Source organism: Frieseomelitta varia, unplaced genomic scaffold (assembly GCF_011392965.1).
Source record: "Frieseomelitta varia isolate USP_RPSP 00005682 unplaced genomic scaffold, Fvar_1.2 scaffold_905, whole genome shotgun sequence".
Lineage (NCBI taxonomy): Eukaryota > Metazoa > Arthropoda > Insecta > Hymenoptera > Apidae > Frieseomelitta > Frieseomelitta varia.
The window spans coordinates 206,766-229,910 of NW_025110707.1; the positions used below are offsets into that span (position 1 = coordinate 206,766).

Consider the following 23,145-nt stretch of genomic DNA (forward strand, 5'->3'; position numbering starts at 1 on the left):
TTCTAACAATCGTAACAATTATGATTTAATTTGTATAGTTAAGTTTGTAATGATATTCCTTTTTCATTATTTTTTTCTAATTTATTCTTTATTTTTTTATCAATAATATTACTTTTTTATTATTTGTTTTATTAATAGTATTAATTATAGAAGATGAAAAATTATGGATGGATTTATTGAATAGTGATATAATGTGAAGACGGATGAGAATGTCACCAATATATATTTATTCGTATTCTAAGACTGCATTTTCGAATATAACAATTAGTTTCGAAATACGTTGCAAGACTGATCACAAAACTAACCGCAAGACTACAAATTTCGCATATAATAAAAATTTCACTCCATCTGAGATTGAGTCCAGTCCAACATATATATATATATTCAATATGAAGTGGAGAGATCTTTTATTTGAATTTTGGACTTGGTTAAATAAATAAATCATTGTTGGTTTTAGCATAGCTCTAGTTATCAATAAGCGAATCATTGTCAATTGATTACCAGTAAACTCCTGTATAACATGTTCCTCTATAACGCAAATTCGTAACATTAAAAAATATTGCGGTTATAGTACTTATGCAACGCGATAAACGATATAACACATTTATTGCGATTTTAACATTTTGCAATATTTCTCGAATTCTTTAGAAACACTTTTTCATCTTAAGCATTAACACGTCTTTTATACGAGCAATTCTAAAGATGATAAAGGTGGGTTAAACATTATAGTTCGTATTTTGTTTTCACAAATTCGTCTGACAATGCATGTCTTGTATAACACGGAGCGTATCCCTTGCGTTATATGGGAGTTCATTGTATACCGTCACATATGTGATAGACGTCACCAGGGTAGAATCGAAATTACGAAGGCAGCTAAGAAAGCCGACTACCACCCTGAAACAATTTACATACACGCAGGCGAAGATTTCAAGACAGCCGGTCATCGCGTGTACACTTATCCATATTGACTCAAGACTAGAAATCGAAGAATAATTTATTACTGGAAAAAGCGAGCATTCTTTAAAACACGCTCACACCAATTAGAAAAACAGACACACAACTTCCAAGTTAATATTCCTAGATAAATTCTAAAATTGTCTGGGACAACAATTCGATTGGCGACATACTGTTCCGGGAGTTTTTCAAGAACTCTAATTTCGAATCTATCAATCCTGAATTGAATCTGAGCTTAAAAAACTAAAAGCTAAGCGCTGTCTTTGGCCACATATGTCAATGAAGTCGATTAAACATATCTTTCTACGGTATTGAAAAAACTATTTGTTGGATTCAACAAATGACTTCACCCTTCGGAATCGATGAAGATTAAAAAAACTGAATCTACAAAATTGACTTCGAATTCAATAAATATTATACTTGTTGCGTCAAGCAGTATGATCGCGATTCGCACGCTTGTATTTGAGTGGGATAGCGACCGTGTGATGATGTATTGTGAGGAGAAGAAAAATACGATTCTGATAGATGATCGGAGATTGCGAGAAGTGGACTGTATAATAGATGAGTGATATTAATGTGTTATTGATTATAGCTCACAGCATGGTAAAGATTAGCCACAGCGGTGGGATTAACTATAGCCCGAATTGTGTGACGTGATACGCACTCAGTGGTTCTATACTATATTGGTAATATTGAATTTAATGTATCACTGTCACTCCCACTAACGGCGGGCCTGTTTTATCGAAAAGATGATGACGAGTGCGGGTCAATCACTTTAAACACTGAGCCGTTTGATAAGTCCTTGCTCTAAAGCAGTTCCTTTAAAAACGGTGAAATAAGCATCGATACAGTGATCGATACCGCCTTTAGAGGACACCAAACAAACAGGCATGTGGCTGGGAAAGACAGCAATAAACTATCGCATCATGACAACAGCCGTGATTGAGTTCTTCTTGTCTTTATCTAAAAATAGAATAGTAAATTATTTTATGCGAACAAAAAGCCTAACGTCTCTTGTACGCATAACTCTAATATATCTGATATATAGAATTGTGGAAAATCGCCCGAGCAATACTAAATCTATTGAGTAAAACTTCTATTAATATGTGAAAAAGGAAGCTTTATTTCAATGAACTTAGAATATTATAGTATTATAGTATAGAATATTATAGTATGACTGTAACAATACAAATACAAATTTGTTTAATTACTGTTCATTTGAATTATTAAATTATTCATTTTCAATTATAGGTACTTTCATAACGATATTAACATAATATTAACATGTCAATTAACAATCGCCAGTTGCTTGATTATCATGTGCAAATCGTATTCAATTACTTATTGAAAGTCAATAATCAAATATGCAAATGAACTGATGCTAATATTATTGTACAGAAATGTATGTTTGTGAAATGTATTTTTTGATAAGAAATAAAAATACAGAATTTTTTAAAATGACAAGAAATATCTCGAAAATGTACTTAATATTTAATTTAATATTGTCTAATTCAATATTCTCATATGCATATATCATAGACAACTATATAATAAATAATAAACTACGACGTTTATCATGATTACTAAATATGAACATACAAACGGATATAAAAATATATTTCATTGTTTTGCTTCCATTTTCAAAATGATTCTGATCTTTCGCAAGCTCTTTTAAACAACGAATAATTACGATACCTGGTATAATAGAGGAAATGAAGATATTCACTACATGAATTTACAAAACGTATATGAACTCTAATAAATTAATTTTAAGGATATTTTTAGAAGGATAAAGTTATTTTAAAAACGAAAATAAAATGGTGAAGAACTATTCAATATTATAACTCAAATCTCCATTTAAGTGAAGTAGAAAAACTACTTCCTCACCAATTTTAATCTCGAAAACCGACAACCGATTATATACAAAAAAAAAAATTGTTCTAAATGTCGATATCTACAACATAGCACATTGAGGTCGAAGAAGAAATAGCTTTTCTACATCTTCATCTTGTATTTTAATTGTATATTAATTTATAGTTAATGAATTATAATTTTATATTATTATATATTATTAATTATAATTTATATATTATACATATTCGATTTATTTTTCAGTAGTTTATTATATAAGTATGAAAGTACAAGATCGTTCACAAGTCCGAGTGTTATAGGTTTTTTTCCGATTTAATAATTTAATTAGTAAACTTGATTCAAAATTAAATTTAAATTTAATCTAATTAATAAATTTTCTTCATTTTTTTATTTTTATAGTAATTGCAAATACTTTTACTATTTGTAAAAATATTTATTGAATTTTCTTACCAAACATTCTGTAAATTATTTTATGAAATTAGAAAATGCATTCCTAAATAATATTTAATGAATAATTATTTATCAAAACGATTATACCATCCTGTTTGCAAAATGTTATCTAATACATATGAATCATTATTTTTACATTATTTATGATCACAATGTATAACTAAAAGCTAATCGCTTTTGCATTTCAATACAAAACAATTTTGCTATCGGGATATTTTTAGCGAAATAACATGTAAATGCCCAGGTAGTAGAATGCAGTAGTATCTAATCCATGTTGCCCATATAACATAAATATAATATAACGTAATATAGCATAAAAGATGGTCAATATGGGAAAAAGTCGAAAATATACAATAACAGTTTTATTGCGAAACATTAATTCTAGATAAATTGAATTCTTCATATTAAAAATTCGTCAAAAATACAAATTGTGTTCAAAAAATTTGGAGAGATAATTTATAATACAAATTATATATGAATCATTACTTGTTGTGCCATGCGTGGTAATTATATAACCAGATTGACTTGATATTTTAATATTTACTAACCTTAGTGCTGAGATATTCTCCAGCAAAACAATATAGAAAAGCATCCAGAGCACAAGCCACATAAACTATAACATACTTTACGAACAGAGCAAATCCACTATTAATACGTAATGACTGTAACAGATTAAACTCCTTTTACATAAAGTTTCCGAATTTCAAAGAGGATTTTTCATGAAAAAATCAGTTAAATATATATTAGAATGACTTTCTTAAATTAATTAATCTCATTGTTTAATAGATTGAAAGTATATAAAGTATATACATACTTATGTATGATTTCATTTCACTATGGTTGCATATATGGTTTCATATTGCTGCTTAGAGTTCAACAATGAACTAAGAAATGTCATTCTATATTTTTAACTTACTTTTTCATGTAGCTTCACTCTTTTCCAAATTGTACCATTAGTTTAAGAGCACATTAGATATTTAGCATTATTTACCACTTGCAATATGATAAACAAGATTCTCATGTTAATTATTACTAGTATTAGTATTATTATTATTAGTACTTACAATTACCATAAGATAGCCTAAACAGCAAGTAATTAAAGTATTCGTCACAAGTTGAGAAAGCGCTACATAAGTAAAGAGCTTCTCAATTTTTTGTGCAAATATAATAATCTCTTGATGCCTGCTAATGAAAAACTTCAATTGCTTTTCACTTTCATATGGAGTTTCCATTAACGTTTGACATATAATATCTATTTGACAACCTACATGAAGCACCTAAACACAATGAACAATATTATGAAATAGTTAGATAAAATGAAACAATAAAAATATATTATTTATTGGATAATAAATAAATACAATGATAAAATAAAATAGGACAATAATAATATACTATTCGTTGTAAAATATATAAATTTGTAAAATGTACCAATATTTTAGGAAGAACTTTATATTTATAAAGTTAAAAAGAGTATTTCGATGATATGAAAAAAAGAATTTTTGTTACCTAACAATATTCCTGAAGTCTAAACGACAATGTTTAGTTTATGGCAATATTTTAATTTTGCATAATCGATAATTAAAATTAGATAATGGAATACTATTAAATTATTCATTACAATGTTAATAGAATTTCAAATAGATTATATACAATATTTGATAAATACAGGTCAATTTAAATAAAATATAAAATCCCATGTAATTTCTTTTTTTTTTTTTTTTTTGAGGTACGATTTTTCAAGTGTAGGATTCCAAATGACATTCGTATTTGTACATAACTTTGAGAAGTGATTGTACATCTTCGATTTAGTGAAGATTTGTTTAAAATGTAAGCCACAAAATTGATCCTGAATATTTTTCACAGTTCAGAATAATTTTCATGGTCAAATGTTTTTATTATATCGCATTCTATCAAAAAAATCTCCAAGGAACCACAAGTCGCAACTCAACTGTTCAACTATGTTGCGTATATGCACGAATTGCAGTCATTATTAAATTCGATATCCATTCACTATCGACGATAGATAGCAAATGTTACAATCGTCATGCTTTCGAAACGAACATTGTTGCATGTTCTATTATATATTCCTAGAAATTTAATCACATGACAGTTGATTTAAAATTTATGTTTTTATAAAATAATGAATAGCTTGTACTAATAACTTTCAAAACAGAAAAAAGTAATAGAACTTTTGTTTCTCAATTTGTAATTTAGTTTATCTTCTACTGAACCTTCATTGTAAATTTTCATTGCTTAAAATAAAATTACACAAAATAAAACTTACTTATGTGACTTACAAATCAATATTTATCGTGATAATAATCGCTGTCGTGACTGTAATCTTAGGTAAAAAAATTATTGATACTAAAAAATTTTAAAAATGTAATTGTTAATGTAATGTGATTTGTTATATAAAGACTATGCAAAGAATTTAATTAATAAGCAACGTCGTATAACAAAACGTCTTAAGAAATAGGAATGACATTGTTGGAAAGATAAGTTTTGATTGGTTATTATATTAATTTGTGCGTAAGCCTGATTTTACAATAGGGAAAGAGAGAAAGAGACAGAATGTGTAATTATAATAAAAGTTAAAAATTATTTCTATGAGATATATAATATTGTAACGAAACGAAACTTTTAAATGTAAGGATATTATTACAAAAGTTTTAAAATATTCAAATAATTCAAAATAATTCATAATACATTAATTTTTTACAAAGGCATTTAAAAATCTTCCATAGTTAATTCACATAACAGAAATACCAATTTAATTTATAAAACTATATTGACAGGTGAATAAAATTTCACATAAAAAATGTCCAATTAATACAATAGAACTTTACTTATATGAACTTATCAGAGAACAAATCTATAATAATCCCATTACTATAAGTAATAATTATATATAACTTTATAATCTATAATAATCCAAATTATATAATTTCGTACAATAAGAATTTTCCTCTCTCTTAATGATTTTCCGATCATGAATCCAGATTCAAATAAGTGGAGATTCAAGAATTGATTTAATTGAATATTGATTAAAATTTGGTTCAAATAAAGTCGATATATAAACTATATATTATCTACGATATATTATCCTTTATTAGAAAATAAAGATTCTTCTTATTCAATTAATTAAATTGTATTCAAAAAAATATTTTTCTTAAATGACAAAATGAGTAAAATGAAATTTATTTTTTGAAGAAGAATTATTTTTAAAGTAAAGACGCATTCAAATCAAAAGAAGTAGTTTATTGTTAATACTTACTACCATCAAAAGGGAACCAGATAATACACTATACACAAAAGCTGATGATACATGGTACAAATACTGTCCAAATATTACAAGCTCGAAAACTGGTGACGTGTCAGTATCAAAAGGGAAATCCATTTTGAATAAAAGTTTTCGATGTGAAGTTGCACTAACTTCTGGAGAACCAAAAATGCCAATTGCATAAAAGACTGGAGCTATTACGCTGATACTTATTATAGCGGTTGTTGAACGGTAAGACCAATGTGCAGTTTTCGATATTACATTATTTGTATCTATAACAGCATATCTTTGGCAGTCTTTTTCCATAGTTGATAAAATATTGCGAAGGAGGCTGCAAAATAATATTTAAAATATTATATCCATGTGCAGAGTAATATTTGCAATTGATCATTAATAAATTCATTATTCAAGTATTTTATTATATAAGTAGTACAAAATGCAAAGTATTTTTTTCTGCATAATATATAAAAAATAATTATTTTATAAGTCCTTTATTCTAAATTAGTAATTTTATTGTATTGTTATGTCCAAAGAGAATGGAAAAGAAATTTCGTAAAGAAATATATCTATATTACATATAAATGTATCCGAATCAATCACAATAAGAAAAACTTACTTTTGATGTGTCCAAACGATAAACACTTTGATATATGTTAAACTGAACGGCAGACAAATGCCTACATTATCTATTATTTCTATAAAAGTATGAAATTCATAATTCTGGATTAAATAATTGTACTGTTGAGTATGAAATATACTAAAAAGTATCACCCAGTAAAGTTTATATAAAACTGAAAGCCGTACTCCTGGCAAAAGTCCGGCACAATGAAGACCAAACTTTACAGAGGGACTGATCGTATTAACTGCTGCCATTTCATATCAATTGATGATTCCCTTTTGTTTCAAACTCTGAATTTCAACTGATAAAATTTATTTTTTTACCATCACTGTTAATAGATTTATAAAATATGAACGTGCTTGCAGACGTCCTTCCGCCGCGCTGCGCTGAACACTATGCAACAAAATTATAGTGCCGGTTCAAACTTTTTGAACTCATTCACTATTAATAACATTCGCTACCCATAGTCGTATATAACGCAAATAATATTAAAATGATTACAGTTTCGCTGGGAATAGGAACAATCATAGAAAATGCTATGATTACAATTTTGTTGAAATGGAGGATAATTTTCATAAAAAATACAGGAATATGCAATTGTACATGTGGATGCATATTAAATTACTTCAGTCATGACTAGAAGAAAATTTAATAGTTTCTGGAGAAAGTAGAAAATGTTGTAGAATAAGAAGTTTCATATGAAGTTTTCTAAACGTCGTGTACTGTTAAATTGAAATAAATTCATTGTATTCTCTTTCATACGTAATATAATTTAGTATATAAATTATATTTTTGAATATATACATATAATAAGCGAATAATAATAATAATAATAATAATAATAATGATAACAACAACAATAATAACATCAAAAATAATAATAATAAAGGAGAAAGAACTAAAAACGTGTAAATACAATATGGATATCAATATGGAGTTCTATCTTCATTCAAAAAACTTTCTGCCTTATATTTTATTTTAAAAAATTCAATAAAAAGATTTTTTTAATAAAAAGAATTCAATGTTCTATACTATGCACTATATGAAATCTAGTAGGCCAAAATGGAAATATGTTCAAGGGCATATGTTACAAATGCTACATGCAAAAATATATGACAAAAATACATGAATGTTAAAACCAATATTCAAAGAAACATCTTGTTTAATATTCAAAGAAGATGCGATGAAGATAGAATTGTTGAAAGCAATCACAAAAGTGCAAGTGCAGTGATGTATATGTTATTTTAACTAAGTTTCATCATGTAAACGGTCACAACACAGAAACAAGATATTCATAGCTGTTGAATCAAAAGATGATGGTTATATGAGAATAAATGTAGCTAATTAAAGCATACGCACCATGTTCCCAGAGGTCGGTGCTTTCCCAAGGGTTGGTGCTCGGCCTCTTGCTCTCGAACCTGGGGTAAAACGCAGTTCTGAAAGTTGCGCTTCCCGAAGGAGTTTACATCACCTGTTATGCCGATTGCCAATGAAATGGATTGGACCCACACGCTAAGACTTGCTAAGGTAGGAGTGGCGGCAATTACACTTAAGATTCAAAGCTTGGGACTCGAGATGGCTGTGCACAAGACTAAGGCCGTTTGATTCCATGGATTCTCGCAATCATAGCGGCCGCCTCAAACATGACTGACAATCGATGGAGATGGCGTCTTCGTGGAGAATACGGCTGAAATACTTTGATTTATAAGTCGGAGACACGGGCAAGTGCCCGTGGCCTGAGCCAGAGGACCCACAGAGGAACGACTCCGGGTATGGTCTCCGGTGTCGCTATAAGAAAAAAACAACGAAACCGAGAGCAGTGAGGAAAGGGCTTCCATAATGGGCAGCGTAATGCATATCAAGGTGATGCATGAGGAAGCACCAAAGTTTAGTCAGAGTCTTTTCATCAGTTTCAGAGATTCTTTGATCTCAAAATGGGAGCAAATCATTGACATTTCTTGTCAACTCTGCGCGTCAAAAGTGCTATATGTTGTTCAAACGCGTTAAAATCCAGTTTCAATGAGTTATCAAGGCTTCAATCCCCTTGCTAGGTTTTTTCTTCAAATGTAGCGTAAGACTGCAGCCGTGCCATAAATCGGGGCATCACTACAAATTCCAGAATAGAAATGTACATGTTGAAAAAAAATGAGACATATTTTGAGTATTTGAAATATACGAAAATAAAGTGGAGTAACAAGTCATAAGATCAAAAGATTAAGATCACATAAAGAAAATACGTCTTTCAATGCATTTCTAAGAGCTTAAGACACCTAAGAATTCAATAGATACTACAAAAGAATGCTTGTTGAGCGTCCGCTTACGATTGGGACTGACTCAATCGAGTCTGCATTCAAACTTGATTTTGTGTAGACATGTTAAATGAGACGTTTCTCGTAATTAACGTTCAATTTTAAAGTGGTACTGTATCTCTGAGTATATAACGCACATCTTCGCGCATCAACGTATATCTTATATCTGCCTCTAACGTTTAACGTAATATCATGTCTTTGCGTAAGTAATGTATGTCTTAATCTAACGTAGTTTTGAAGTATATCTTCCAGCTGACGGCAGGCCTGTTTTATAGATTTTGACTAAATCACCACCAACCAAATTGATTGTTCGATTGCTCGGATCTAGATAACATTAATTTTCAAATATTTACGTTATATGGCGATTCGAGGTCAGCCACCTTTGGATACGTTAAACAAAATAGGCCCGCGATCGTCGACCGGAGAAGACAACAAAAGATTTTAACCGTGATCGAGTATGGCTACCATTAAAACTTCTTACCCACATGAAAAAGGGCGAATTGCTATTTTTAGTCATAACAGTCTAAATTTACCAAAACAGTTCTTCATAAGAATTCTAACGTTTAGACGCTAATAAGAAGTCTAACGTTTTAGACGGTTTTGCGTATTTTGATTACAATTGTTAGAACCGTCTCGCGATCTGATGAAGGATGCTTCGACCACAGATCGACTTTTCGATCCTTGAAACTATCTGAACTTCAATAATGTTGAAAAGACAAATCGAAATATCGAAATATATACTAATGAAGTCTGCTTTTCCGCAAAGTTTGCAAATACCATGCAAGCTCTAAAACATATGACGCTTGAAGAGGACATAAACGATATGTTAATTATCTAAAATTTGGTAGTCACGTCATAGTTTTCAAGAGATAGAAATCATTAACGAAGTTTCTTGCTGAAAACGAAATGTAGTCATAGGGCATGATAGGGCATGAATGAATAATAAGCAAAAACTTATAAACTTATGCAATATGCGTTTCTTAAAACTACAATTACAGAAGAGATAAGGACACTTTTGATATTATTGGCAAAGAAGATAGAGGTATTATAATACCGATGCTCAATAAAGAGAAGATAAACATTAACTGACTAATCAGTAAGAGTTATGAGCAAGTATGAAGAAGTATAGACACACCAAGCAGAAGATCAGGTTGAAAGTAAAACAGTGAACGAAGAAAGAAGATATATTACAATAGCAAGCAATATAACATAAAAGCTCCAGAAAAATTATAAACTATACGAAAAATAATGAACAGGAGTTTGTCATTAGCTATGAAAGTTTTTATCAAACTCAAGGTATAAATATAATCAATAAAGTCAAGCAGATAACAAGGAGACGAGATCAATAATATGGGTTAAATTATATGAAAGTTTTTGCTCTAGTAGCTTATTCTTGTTGTTGAGAAAAAAATATACAAAAGAGAAGTCTACATTCTTGAAAATAAGATATACAGAGTGATTCATATAACTTGCAATGTGAAATAACTTTTAAATTATGCGAAAAATTGTTTAATACAAAAGTTGTATGATTTTAAGGGAAGCAAAATAATTCATATAAAAGTTTTTCACTATTCATTGAAAAAGTATAAGAAGAATAACATTTTTCTTTAATGTCTTCATATTGTACGTTCAATGTCTTTGATATTGTCTGATTATATTCTTATATTCTTTCAAAATGTTGAAAAGATTAACTGATATCTGAAATGATTGCGCATAGTTATGAATAGAGAGAAGTTTTCTTTTTGCAAAAGAGGGAAGATCTTTTTAAAAAATATTCACTTGTTCAACATGTAGTTTGATCAATAATAATTGATTATAAAATAAAATATATGAGTTTAAAAATACTAATTAATTTTGAATGACAACTATCTTTTCGTTTAAATTTATATGAAAAATAATAAATTTTGTTTTTTTAAAACGAAAATAATTATGAATCACGTTAATTTCCCATTGATATTATGCATCCATCTATATTATGTATCAACTCCTATAAAATAGAAGGCAAAAAAAGGCTTACTCTGAAAGAAAACTATACAAGAGAAAACTTATGTAAAAAACAAACTCATTCTTAGTTTTCTCTTTAGTAGAATCAATTAATCTATGTTTCGGTGACCAAAATTTCGGTTACGGCAAAATACAGTCCACTAGTCGTGGAATCAAATTTTTTTGCTATTCCAGATTCATTTCGTGACATCGAAAGACAAATCGGTCGTGCAAATTGGTAAAAAAAATTACCTAATATGATAAATTCCATATTAGGGCAACTCATCCTACTTATTAATATATCACAGAAAGGACTAGTATTACAATTACAAGTAGTTATTCGGGCGCGTCAACTCCACGAACTTCCCAAACAAACATGAAAATAACTGATTTCTGATCATTTTAAGAAATGTCTAATCTCAAAAACTGTACCTTCTCGATATTCTCAAGACTCACTGGGAAAGAGACTGTTTGAGTTGTCAAATTGAAACCAAGGACAGTTCGGTAACTAGAATGAATTTTCGACTTGATTCCGTGATGATATAGCCCTGTCGAGCAGACTTTTCAACAAAAAGTAAAGAAAACCGCTAAAACACAAGCTGTGATCATGACTGAATCCTACTTATATAAGTCCCTTGAGTGATGTTTCCATGTATTTCATCAGTGTATTGTAGTAGATAGAGTCCTATTGCAAGAACACTAATTAAAAATCTATTTTAATTGTTCCACAACAACTCTATTAATGACTTGAACGGATATCACAGAGACCGGAAATCCTCAGAGATAAATTTCTCCTGATCCTAACCGTTGGTGTTGGATTTGTGGCTTAATAGTCAAATGCTACTGTATCCTCCGCAAACGTTAGCGTATGAACAGTATTCCACTCGTGTTGGATGAATGTTTCACCAAATCCACATTTAAGTAGCTATGGTTATGTTTACATAACTGCAATATGTTGGTATCTCAACTTCGTGGCAGTAGGAGTCATGGATGATAAAGCTTCATATTAAATACTTTAAAAAGCATTATGATGTATGATAATATAGTTCCCTGAAATCAAAGGGCGTTAATACTTATAAAAATTAAAAATAAATATATATATACAAGTAACGTTTTAAATTTGAATATATAATTACTTTTAAGTTGATTATGTGTATTATATTTTATATTGTGTATACCATAACACAAATAATAATTGCAAATAATAAAATTGTTAATATAAACAGGTAATCTACTTTTTATTGTTAAAGATATTTGTACATTTCATTTTTTTATATATCACAATAATCATAGTAATCCAGGAAACAATAACTCAAGTTAAATCAATTGTATACTTAATAATTGTATATTATCATAACTCCACATCGAAGTAGACGTAATAATTTACTAGGCTATAATTATATCTTTCAATATACTGCGAGAAGTACTGACATATATGATGCTGAAATCTTCATAATCTATAAATGTAAAAAATAAAACAGTGTCAAAAATATTTGTCTATTAAATAATATTTCCAATAAAGTAAAAAGAATAATCTTTCGTCGATTTAAATAACCGTCCATTTAAATAATACAATTTTTATTTTTTGCAAAAAGGCAAAGAATAAAGGAATTTTAATTAATATTAAATATCAAACCACATCGTATAAAAGAAATGTTTAAAAACCTCGTTTATACAAACTAGTTAATACATACTGAGTTTCAAATTCATAATTGCTTAATTTCTGTCCTCTTTTATCTATATCTATTTCTTATTATTCAAATAAATAAGAGTATAGGAAAAGCAAGTGAATCTCTATTATCTGAATTCGATATCGATTATTCGAATAGTCTTGTTTTCTGACATGTTTTAATAAACAAAATTTTACTATATATATAAGAAAACAGATATATCTGTAAATAAACAAAATAATATTGAAATATTATATTATATTAACTTCACGATATTCTATCTACTTGAAATTAATAAAAATCATTTGGTGTTTATTTGATATATATGTATGTATATATTATATGAATAGCTATGCTATAAACGTAAAACAATACCATTGTTTTGTTCTCAAAATAAAATTACATAATATATCCTTTTGCACTCGATGATTTTTTCGCTGGAGTGAAGTAGCAACTCAAAATGATTTTGTGCATATTTGATAAGCTTTTTACAGCTAATATAAAATGATTTTATACACAAATCCAATCTGAACTATCATCTGAACTATCAGAGTCTTGTGCGGTATTATTACTACACTTTCAGATTTACTGTTTATTACTTCAATTTTTCGCCTTCTTGCAATAAACACTATATTCTTCATCGCTGGTTTCATTTTCTCAGTCCTTCAGTATGATGACAATATTTTCTGGAAAAGGAACTTATATAACTGAGTAGGAAGAGTACAAATCTGAAAAATTTTTTTAATGATCGGTTTAAAAATGAATGAAATTTTTATTTTATATTACTTTATCATTACAGGAACCAAAATTGCATGTTTGTATATATTGTCACTTGAGTCTATTTGAGCTTATCTATGTTAGATTAAGTGGCCATGTTTACACTATCTGTCTAATATAAATGAATACTCTAAATATTCTTTATACAATGTAATTACCGCACGTTTTCCATTTCCACGACGAAAATTATTTACTTTAGCAGAGAAATGCTTTAAATAATTCTTAACATAAAAATAAAAATGACGAAAAGGTATGAATTTTTAATTCTTGTGATAGCCAAAATGAATACAAAGTATAATCACAATCATGAAAATATAATTATATGATGTAAGTACTTATCTTAAAAAATTGCAAAATTTTCAAAAATAATTAACAAAAACCTTGGCTTTGCCTATCTTCCTATAATATAATACAACACTGAACAAATGTAATTAATAAAATTAGAATCTTCATTTTGAAGATACCAACATTGATATGTCTATTATCCTGTAATGTATGCTACAATTATCCTGTAATGTATAATATAATAAATAGTACTATTCCTTGCATATCTTATGTAATATTCTTACTCTATATTATTAAAAATTATTAAAAATTCCTTTAACTTTTGCCCTTGCAAGTACTTTTTGCATATTACTGAGAGAAGATCATCAACCTAGAAATGCAGAAAAATATGGAATTTTGAAGATACAGAAGAACATCGATCCAAATTAATTAAAAAACAAATTTGTTTAGATATACGGTTTTTTTAATAATCGGTCCGAAAGAACCAAATTTGTAAGTATTTCAGAAGTCAATTAGAAATTAAATAGTTTCTAAGTACAGACGTTTATAACATAAAAGAATACATGTCTAATAATTGTCAGATACTTTAAAACTTCTGTTACCAGCTAACTTTGTGTTTAATTTAAGAGCTTTAATTTAAATGAATCTGATAATGATATATCAGTGTTTCGTTTTTATAAGATCCATTTATATGTAACCCGATTTAATTTATCATCATTTGTTATTTCCAAATTTTTATACGGATACAAATTCCCTTCATAAATTCTTTTGAGATTTTAATAATTTTGATTTACTATTTTTAATATCGCTAATTTAGACTTTGGCTGAATTTGATGTATTTTCATTCTTTTTAAAACTTTCAATAATATTTCATTTATCTTTTATATAATAATATATTATACAATAATATTTACAGAGTCGCTCTTTCTCTTTTAATACTATATAATATAAATGTATATAAATACACATTAAATTCAGACGAGTCACGTAAGTAAAATAAGTTATTCGAAGCAGGAAGGATACACATCCTAAAATGTAAACATTGTTGGATATGTAATTTCGATGTTACAATTTATGTAATTAGGTGATTCATCTAAAAAAATGTTTCAAAGATCAATGTGACACCCTTTTTCATTCAACTTGCATTCAGATAATTAAACTTTGGACAATCAATGTGTCACATAATCGGTTAATCAATATTTTACTATGGAAATAGCATATATGTACAGATATGTACAATTTTTCTTTCACTGGTAAAATTTATTCTAGAGAGGTAAAATTGACGGATTTGAAGTTAATTTGACCTCCTTGAAGTTTTAAACTGCAAAGTTACATATACATATATATGTATGCTTTACACATTTCCAAAGTTTCATAATTTCCTGAATTTTGACTTGAAGCTCTTTCCTTGCAAGTATATTATTATAATATAGTAAATGGATAAAATCATTAAGTATAGAAAATAAATAGCTTACGCTTGTGAAGCTTTCCAACGAAAGGCTTGAAAATTTTCCAAAGGTCAATGTGAAACCCTTTTGAGACCTTAATATAACAGGTATTAGAAGTTGGCTTTCATTCGGACGTAAATCGTACCAAAGTACACCGTACGCTGTATCACCGATTAATTGGCTCTAACAATGAAATAAATATAAGATATTAATAACTAATTTGATTATATGTACACACAAAATGAAACATTTTAATGAATAAACATTTATGAATATGCAATAAATTAAAAAAGTCTACATTTCTTTCTTATATCATTTCAAGTTGAAAAAAGTATGTACATTCGTATATATATATGAAATAAAATATCTTCTGTTTCTATGATGCGTCTATACATTAAAATACGTAAAAAATATCATATCAACTTATGTAACATATCTTAATTTTTAAATTGCAGATATTTGAAGAAAATAATCAATGTATTCATTTTATGCTTCAACACAATGCTACTGTATGCCGATGATTTGAATTGATCAATAATCAATCGAAATCAATATGATTTTCGAAATATCATTATAAAAATATTGCAGAGACAGTCCTTAATCAGTTATAAAAATCTTATTCATTGATCTTCACAATATAACCGATAAAAAGGAATTATGTTGCCTTCATGTAACACTGCGCTGTTATTATGAATTTTGTTTTGATTATCATCGTGAACAAATACATATTGACAATGTGCAAATTGTATTACTTTAAATTACTTTAAATTACGTTGTTTCTTTAATTAATAATATAATATCTAATTCTATTCAAAACTAGTTCCTCATTTCTCTTGGAAAACTATAAAACACTATATCGAATTGTGTTATTTTCTTTACAAGAATCTGCTATAAATAAATGAGACATTTGTATACGATTAAATTATAAATTATAAAACTATCATTCCTTACTGTTATAACACTGAACTTCTTTTAGTGAACATTGAATTGTATTATAACATGTTAATTAAATCCAATACCTAAAGAAGTAAATTGATTTAATCTCATATATTTTAGAAATTTACAGAAATTACGTATGTATGACATTACATATTTCGAACAATTATAACATAGGATTGGTGACACTTGTATGTAAAAAATCGAGACAATAAAAATCGAATCTGCGACATCCGTATTTTTCTATTTCTTATATTTATTGTTTCAATCATAAGAAGCTATAATTATCCTTGAGAGATATTTTTCTCTTCATCATTTCGTTTCTACTTATAAACGATTTAACGTGCCTTAAACATTTTTTGTCTCTCATACCCTACTGATTATAAGTTCTTAAATACATATATATTTATAAAATTAAGAAAATATTTATTTGAAAATGCGTCATTCAGTGATGATAAAACGAATACATTTAAGTGTACTGTACTTAAAAATATGTAGTAAATATTATTGCATAGAGTTAAATAGAATATAAAAAAACAAATGATAAAGTTAAACGTTAAAAGTACCTTGAACAAAAATAAAAGCTATAGAAGATTTATAAGAAGAAACAATTGAGTAAATAATTTTTCTTAATTAAATATTTCGTATACTTTTTCAGTAGAGTACATTTGACATAGTGCAATAAAAAATATATTTCATTTAACAACCTTAATACGAAGATATTCTCCAGCGAAACAATATACAAACAGTTCTAAACAAATAACTGCATAAAATAAAACAGACTTGATCAATAATGGAAGTCCATTGTCATCGTTTAAAGCCTGTAATATTAGCCTGTTTTATCTGTAACACAGTGAGAAAGTAAAATATCGCAAATCGAGTCGTTACTTACAATTACAATGAGAAATCCTTCGCAGCAAGTGTTAATTGTATTTGATACAAGCTGACTAAGAGCTATATAAGTAAAAAGTTTCTCAATTTTCTCTGTAAAAATAATGATTTCTTGATATCTGCTAATAAAATGTTTTAACTTATTTTCATTTTTGGGTAGAACATCCGTTAAATTCTGGCACATAATATCGATTTGACACCCTACATGAAGTACCTAAAAATGATAATTCCAATGTAATAGTATGTTGCTGTATTAATTCAAATAGATGTATCTGATCCAAAAAAAAGCTGATTTGGATTGATAAATCATTTTAGAAAGAAGTTATTCAGTATTTAACAATCAAATATTGATTTCATATACATTGAGTGTAGAAAATATTCGTACACCGATCAATTTCTAACAAAACTTCGTGAAATGGTAGTTTATTAACAATTTTTTTATGAACAACGAGTTTATACATATTTTCGAAAATCTCTAGAATAGATGCAATGCAAAAGAAAATTTTTAATTTCAATTAATAAAATTTTAATTCAAAACTCGATATTTAGAAAATTTGAAAATTTGTTTCATAATTCTGTTGAAACTATTATCTTCAATAGAATTATGAAAAAAAAAACTTAAAATTAGTTCAACTCGATTTATGCTTTTAAGAAAATTGTTTCTGAAGCAATAATACAAATTCTAAGAAAAATGTATTTATAGCTATCCGAGAGAAAAATGAAATTTACACTCACCACCATTAGAAGCAGAGCAGTGAACGATCCAAATGTGAGAGCGGCTGAGAAATGAATCAGAAATTGTGTAGTTACTACAAGTTCGTAATTCGGAGATTCATTGGTCTCGAAAGGTAAATCCATCTTAAAAAGAAGCTCTCGAGACACTGAATCGTTACTTCCTTGGAATGCAATAGTACCGGTAAGATAAAAAAACGCAGACACCAGATACGAGGACATAATCATGCTTGTTAAATAAAAAGAGACCTGCCCCGTTTTCGATATCAAATTATTTATATCCATTTCAGTATATTTTTGACAATCCTGTTCCATGGTTGATAAAATGTCACAAAATACACTGTGGAATATTAAATTAATGTTAATTAACAATTATTATAGAGATTTTTATTTAAAACTATCTTCGTTTTGTGCGTTAAATAAAATAAATATATTCATAGATAAATTAATAACATAAAACAATACAAAACGACTATCTGCTAGATAAAATTACTTAACAATACAGCTTTCATTTTAAGTTATATTCAATGACTATTGCATTAAACAACCACATTCTATAGTTAATTCATTCAATTAATTCAAAAAAATAACAAAGATATATATATATAGGATATATTCGATCATGTTTACTTAAAACCTTTCGTAGAAATAAAAATATATTAATGTAATACATATAGCTATAATGTAATACTAATGGTTTGTAAACATGACATAAAGAAATTTAGTATTCATTTATCATATGCTGAAAATTCTAAAAGATACCAGATACTAAAAAATTATAAATAAACAAATAAATAAATAACAAATCAATTTTATTTAATCGTGACAATTTTCTCACGAAAATAATTCTCGTTATATTATATTACGGTATAATATTGTTTAACAATTTTATCATCATTACATTACATTTCATTATTCGGAAAATGATATTTATGTATATATTATAATATTTCAAAAGTCCATTAATTCTACTGAAAATAACAGATACTTCTTCAAAAATGGATACATAAACCAATATTTAAAGCAAAAGTTGGACAAAAAACACGATACGACAAAATTATATAGTTAAAAGTATATAATTTTCATTTAGAGATTTATATTCGTTGAAACTAGGATAACTTACCCGTAATTTATCCAAGTGACAACTAATTTGACAAACACTAAACTGAATGGCACGGCGATACTTAAATTATCTGTTATATTCATAAGAGAATCAGTACTGTAATGCATAACAATGAATCTGTATTGATAAGTTTGTAGCGTAATTATCGCTATCACCCAACATATTTTATGTAAGTAATGAAATGATGTTCCAGGCCAAACACCGCAAAAATGAAGACCTAATTTAACAGACGGACTAATTGTATTTAATATCATCGTATACAAATTAATTATGTTCTTTTCACTTTTATTATTTTTGTATTATTTTAGACGTCCCGTTTTATCTACAGAAACACGTAACAAACACGCATTATTATAATTAACAAATTTACGAAACAGTGAAATTGCTGAGAATCTTACTTATTGTTAGAGGCAGTCTCATGATAAACTGAACGTTCTGCAAAAATCGTGCACAAGCACATATTGTAGAAATTATCCACGAGTGACAACCGTTTGTTTCGAATTCTCAGGGATCACATAAATATTGCAAATAATATTACAATGATTATAGAGCTCCTAGAAACAGAACTAGGGACGAAGAAAAGAATGTTGTTCAAAATATAATCTCAACTTTCTTATAACGATTGGTTTCCATAGAAAAGTATAGAACTATGCAAGTGCATATTAAATTAGATTTGCTATGATTTGCAGAAAAACGAAAATGTTCTGGCATAAAACGAATAACAAAACTGAAGAGTGAAATATTATATGTATTTTATTGTATGAAAAACGTTCAAAAAAAGTGATCTTTTAGAAGATGAACTAACTAATGAAGTTAAAATAAACATATATATTTTATGAGATTTAATTTAAAGAAGTGGTAAAAAGTATCGATAACGCTTAATACTCATAAATTGTGGACAAGACAATTGTGGATAAGTGTGAATAGATAATACTTTAATAATAAAATAGATTATTTAACAAAATTTTAGTAAATTTTAAAATGTTGAATATAAATGAATTTTTAGATTTTTCAAAGTTTTATAATTAAACTAACATTCACGCAACTAAATTTCTCGAGGAAATGATATTTCTACTATTTAAAAGTGAGAAAGAATAAACTTTTTTCATGAAATTAAGAATTTATAACTTTGTAATATGGAAACATATAATATTAATTGGTTTTTGTTCGTTACAATTTATGCACGAACTACGTGTTTCATACATTCCATAAATGTTAGCAATATATCTACATTTATATTTTCTTTCTTGTTATCGTTATCTATATAATCGTTATCTATACAAATGTGACATCTAACACATTTTTAAATTGTCAAATTTTATGCAACTTGATATTTTTAAGAATAGAATTTAGAAAATAAAATGTCAGTATAAAATTATTCTATTAAATTTTATTGAAAGTATTATATTTCAGATATTTTATACATTTTTTTATATTATCTACATTCTGTACAATTTTGTTTAAATTTCTATAAGTAAACCCGCAGTTCATTTATGGAAAATTCTTTATTATTTTCTTTTTAATTTTGTGTTATTTCAATGCCTAATATAACATATTTTATGTCATACAGATATAATGAGAGAGATTATGTTTCTTTTCAAACAGATCTGAATTCATCAAGCAAATAAATGAGATAATAATTCGCCACGCGTGATACGATCATTCATTTAAAATTGTATATATTGCTATAAAAAAATGTTCAAAACTAACTTAATACTTTTATATAACAGTTTATTGTTGTATACATTGTTTTTATAATTTCGTTTCATTACCAATAAATTTATTCATAATATCTAATATCTAAAAAACATTCCATATGATTGAAATTGTTTTTGATTATCTCTGTATAAAACTGAACAATATTCTATAATTTGAGATTAGACATTAGTTTAGCTAATGGAAGTGTTAAAAGAGAAAAAAATTGACTTTTTCTTTTTTTCTTTTTCATGTCCTGATATTGTAATTAAAATAAAATCATTTCATTAGGAAAAGTAGTTCTTATCTTATATTACTCTTATAGGTGAAAAATTAATTAATGATAAATTAATTAGACGATTCACTTCAGTGTTATCATAGCAAACTTTTCTTCAAACTTTTCATAATAAACTTTCCCTCAATAGACACATTCTGTAAAAACTCATGTGAATATAAATTTTAATTACATACTAACTTTATTACTAAGATATTCCCAAACATAGAAAAAACAAATGCTTCCAATGTAATAGCAATATAAAAAATAAAATTTTTATAAATTCTTCTACATTCTCGTGTGAATTAAATGACTAGAATAGTGTAATGATTTATAAATTATAAAAATTATAATCATAAAATTAAACATAAAGAAAAAAGTATGAAATATAAAAATAATTCGAATTAAAATAATAATGATGTGAAAATAATATTTGTAAATATTACTTACAACTATCATTAAGAATATACAACTATAACTTACATAACTATCCTGTACAACATGGATGTATTACATAATAATTACATCAATATATGAGAATAAATTTTCGATATTTTCCGAACCAAGAATAATTTGATAATGTAGATCAATTAAAGATTTTATAACATTTCGCAAAGATTTATGATTTTTGAGAGAAATATTTTCCAGAGCTTCGTGTAACATTTCTATTTGTTCACCAAATATGTCTAAATAAGCTTTATTAAAAATAATATTCACTATTAATATAATGCTATAGAATATTACAAAAAAATATACTGCATTAAAAAATTTAATAATTTTTCTCTTATTCAAAAGTATATAAATATTTTGTGAAGACTTTTTATATTTATTTGAATAAGATCCTATTTTTATAATCGCTCAAACTTTTCATTTGAACATCATTTGTTCTTCATCTATTAATGAAATTATATTAAATATTTGCAAGTGCTATAAAATATATTTTTTATTTTTAAGAAATTTTGATAGTTTTAAAAATGTGTCCAGTATATATTACATAATACATACCATAAATTTCGACCAATATATTACTATATTATTTCAGAATTCTACAGAATTATTATTATATATTAGTAACAGAACAAATCTTGTTGAATCGTATTTTTCATGTACATGCAAGATAGAATTAAAATAACCATGCAAAATAAGTTAGAAATGGTATAGAAAAAAATAAAATTGAGAATCAAATAATTAGCGGTCCCAAAAATATCGTATCTTTATTGAGAAAGTTGTAGAATCCTTAAACAAATGAATGCTTTTTCTTTATTGTCAAAAAATCATCATACATACGCTAATTCATGCTAATGATAATAAAAATAAAATAAAATAAAACGTACTAATAAAAATAAAAATTGATGCTGAGAGAGAGAGAGAGAGAGAGAGAGAGAAAGAGAGAGAGAGAGAGAACGTAATATGCACACCAGGAAAAAAGAAGAGTATCTCTTCTTACCCTTTCCTAATCCCCTCTAACCACAACTGAGGCCCAGACCATGAGAACTCTTTTTGTACTTACCAGAATGTTCATTTTAACATGTACATATTTTAAGTTCTAAAAATCGCTTGGTGCCCTCTTTGCAGAATACGTCGATGTATTTCCTCTTATACTGGCAGCAGAAGTAACAGATTTGCGCAGTCTTTCTTTAGCTTTTTCTGTTCTGTCTGTTTTGTCTGGCTGAATATGCTTTCGACTTTATTTGAACGTTGCCTGCATTATTACCCGGCCCAATCACTAGCTATCGTTTGAACGATATTACGATGTCTCAGCTCGAAATCTCGCGCCAACGAAATAAATATAGTACCTCACTTAAGCGTCCGCAATCGTTTCACACTGCCATATAGTAAGATAG

The 23,145-nt window shown here is 27.3% G+C and overlaps 2 protein-coding genes across 3 annotated transcripts in view; both read right to left on the reverse strand.

Moving 5' to 3' along the window:
- The window catches only part of LOC122537346 (odorant receptor 13a-like), a 9,619-nt gene extending 2,171 nt beyond the window's left edge, over window positions 1-7,448 (reverse strand). Inside the window, exons 1-4 of the mRNA XM_043670434.1 lie at window positions 7,176-7,448; window positions 6,554-6,890; window positions 4,341-4,553; window positions 3,825-3,938 (exon numbers count right to left, since the gene is read on the reverse strand). Coding sequence (XP_043526369.1) covers window positions 3,825-3,938; window positions 4,341-4,553; window positions 6,554-6,890; window positions 7,176-7,432 — 921 coding nt within the window. The 5' untranslated portion in view covers window positions 7,433-7,448. The remainder of the gene's footprint in view (window positions 1-3,824; window positions 3,939-4,340; window positions 4,554-6,553; window positions 6,891-7,175) is intronic.
- A 5,336-nt stretch (window positions 7,449-12,784) lies between these two features.
- Window positions 12,785-19,664, reverse strand: LOC122537347 (odorant receptor 13a-like). 2 transcript variants are annotated; one of them, XM_043670436.1, is made up of 6 exons: window positions 19,333-19,664; window positions 18,213-18,549; window positions 17,479-17,691; window positions 17,294-17,407; window positions 15,678-15,833; window positions 12,785-12,927 (listed from the first exon to the last, which is right to left on the reverse strand). In XM_043670436.1, exons 1-6 carry the CDS (start codon window positions 19,584-19,586, stop codon window positions 12,877-12,879), a joined length of 1,125 nt encoding a protein of 374 aa, XP_043526371.1. In that variant the 5' UTR covers window positions 19,587-19,664; the 3' UTR covers window positions 12,785-12,876. The 2 variants fall into 2 exon arrangements, with proteins under 2 accessions (XP_043526371.1, XP_043526370.1); XM_043670435.1 differs by lacking the exon at window positions 17,294-17,407.
- Window positions 19,665-23,145: the final 3,481 nt, after the last annotated feature.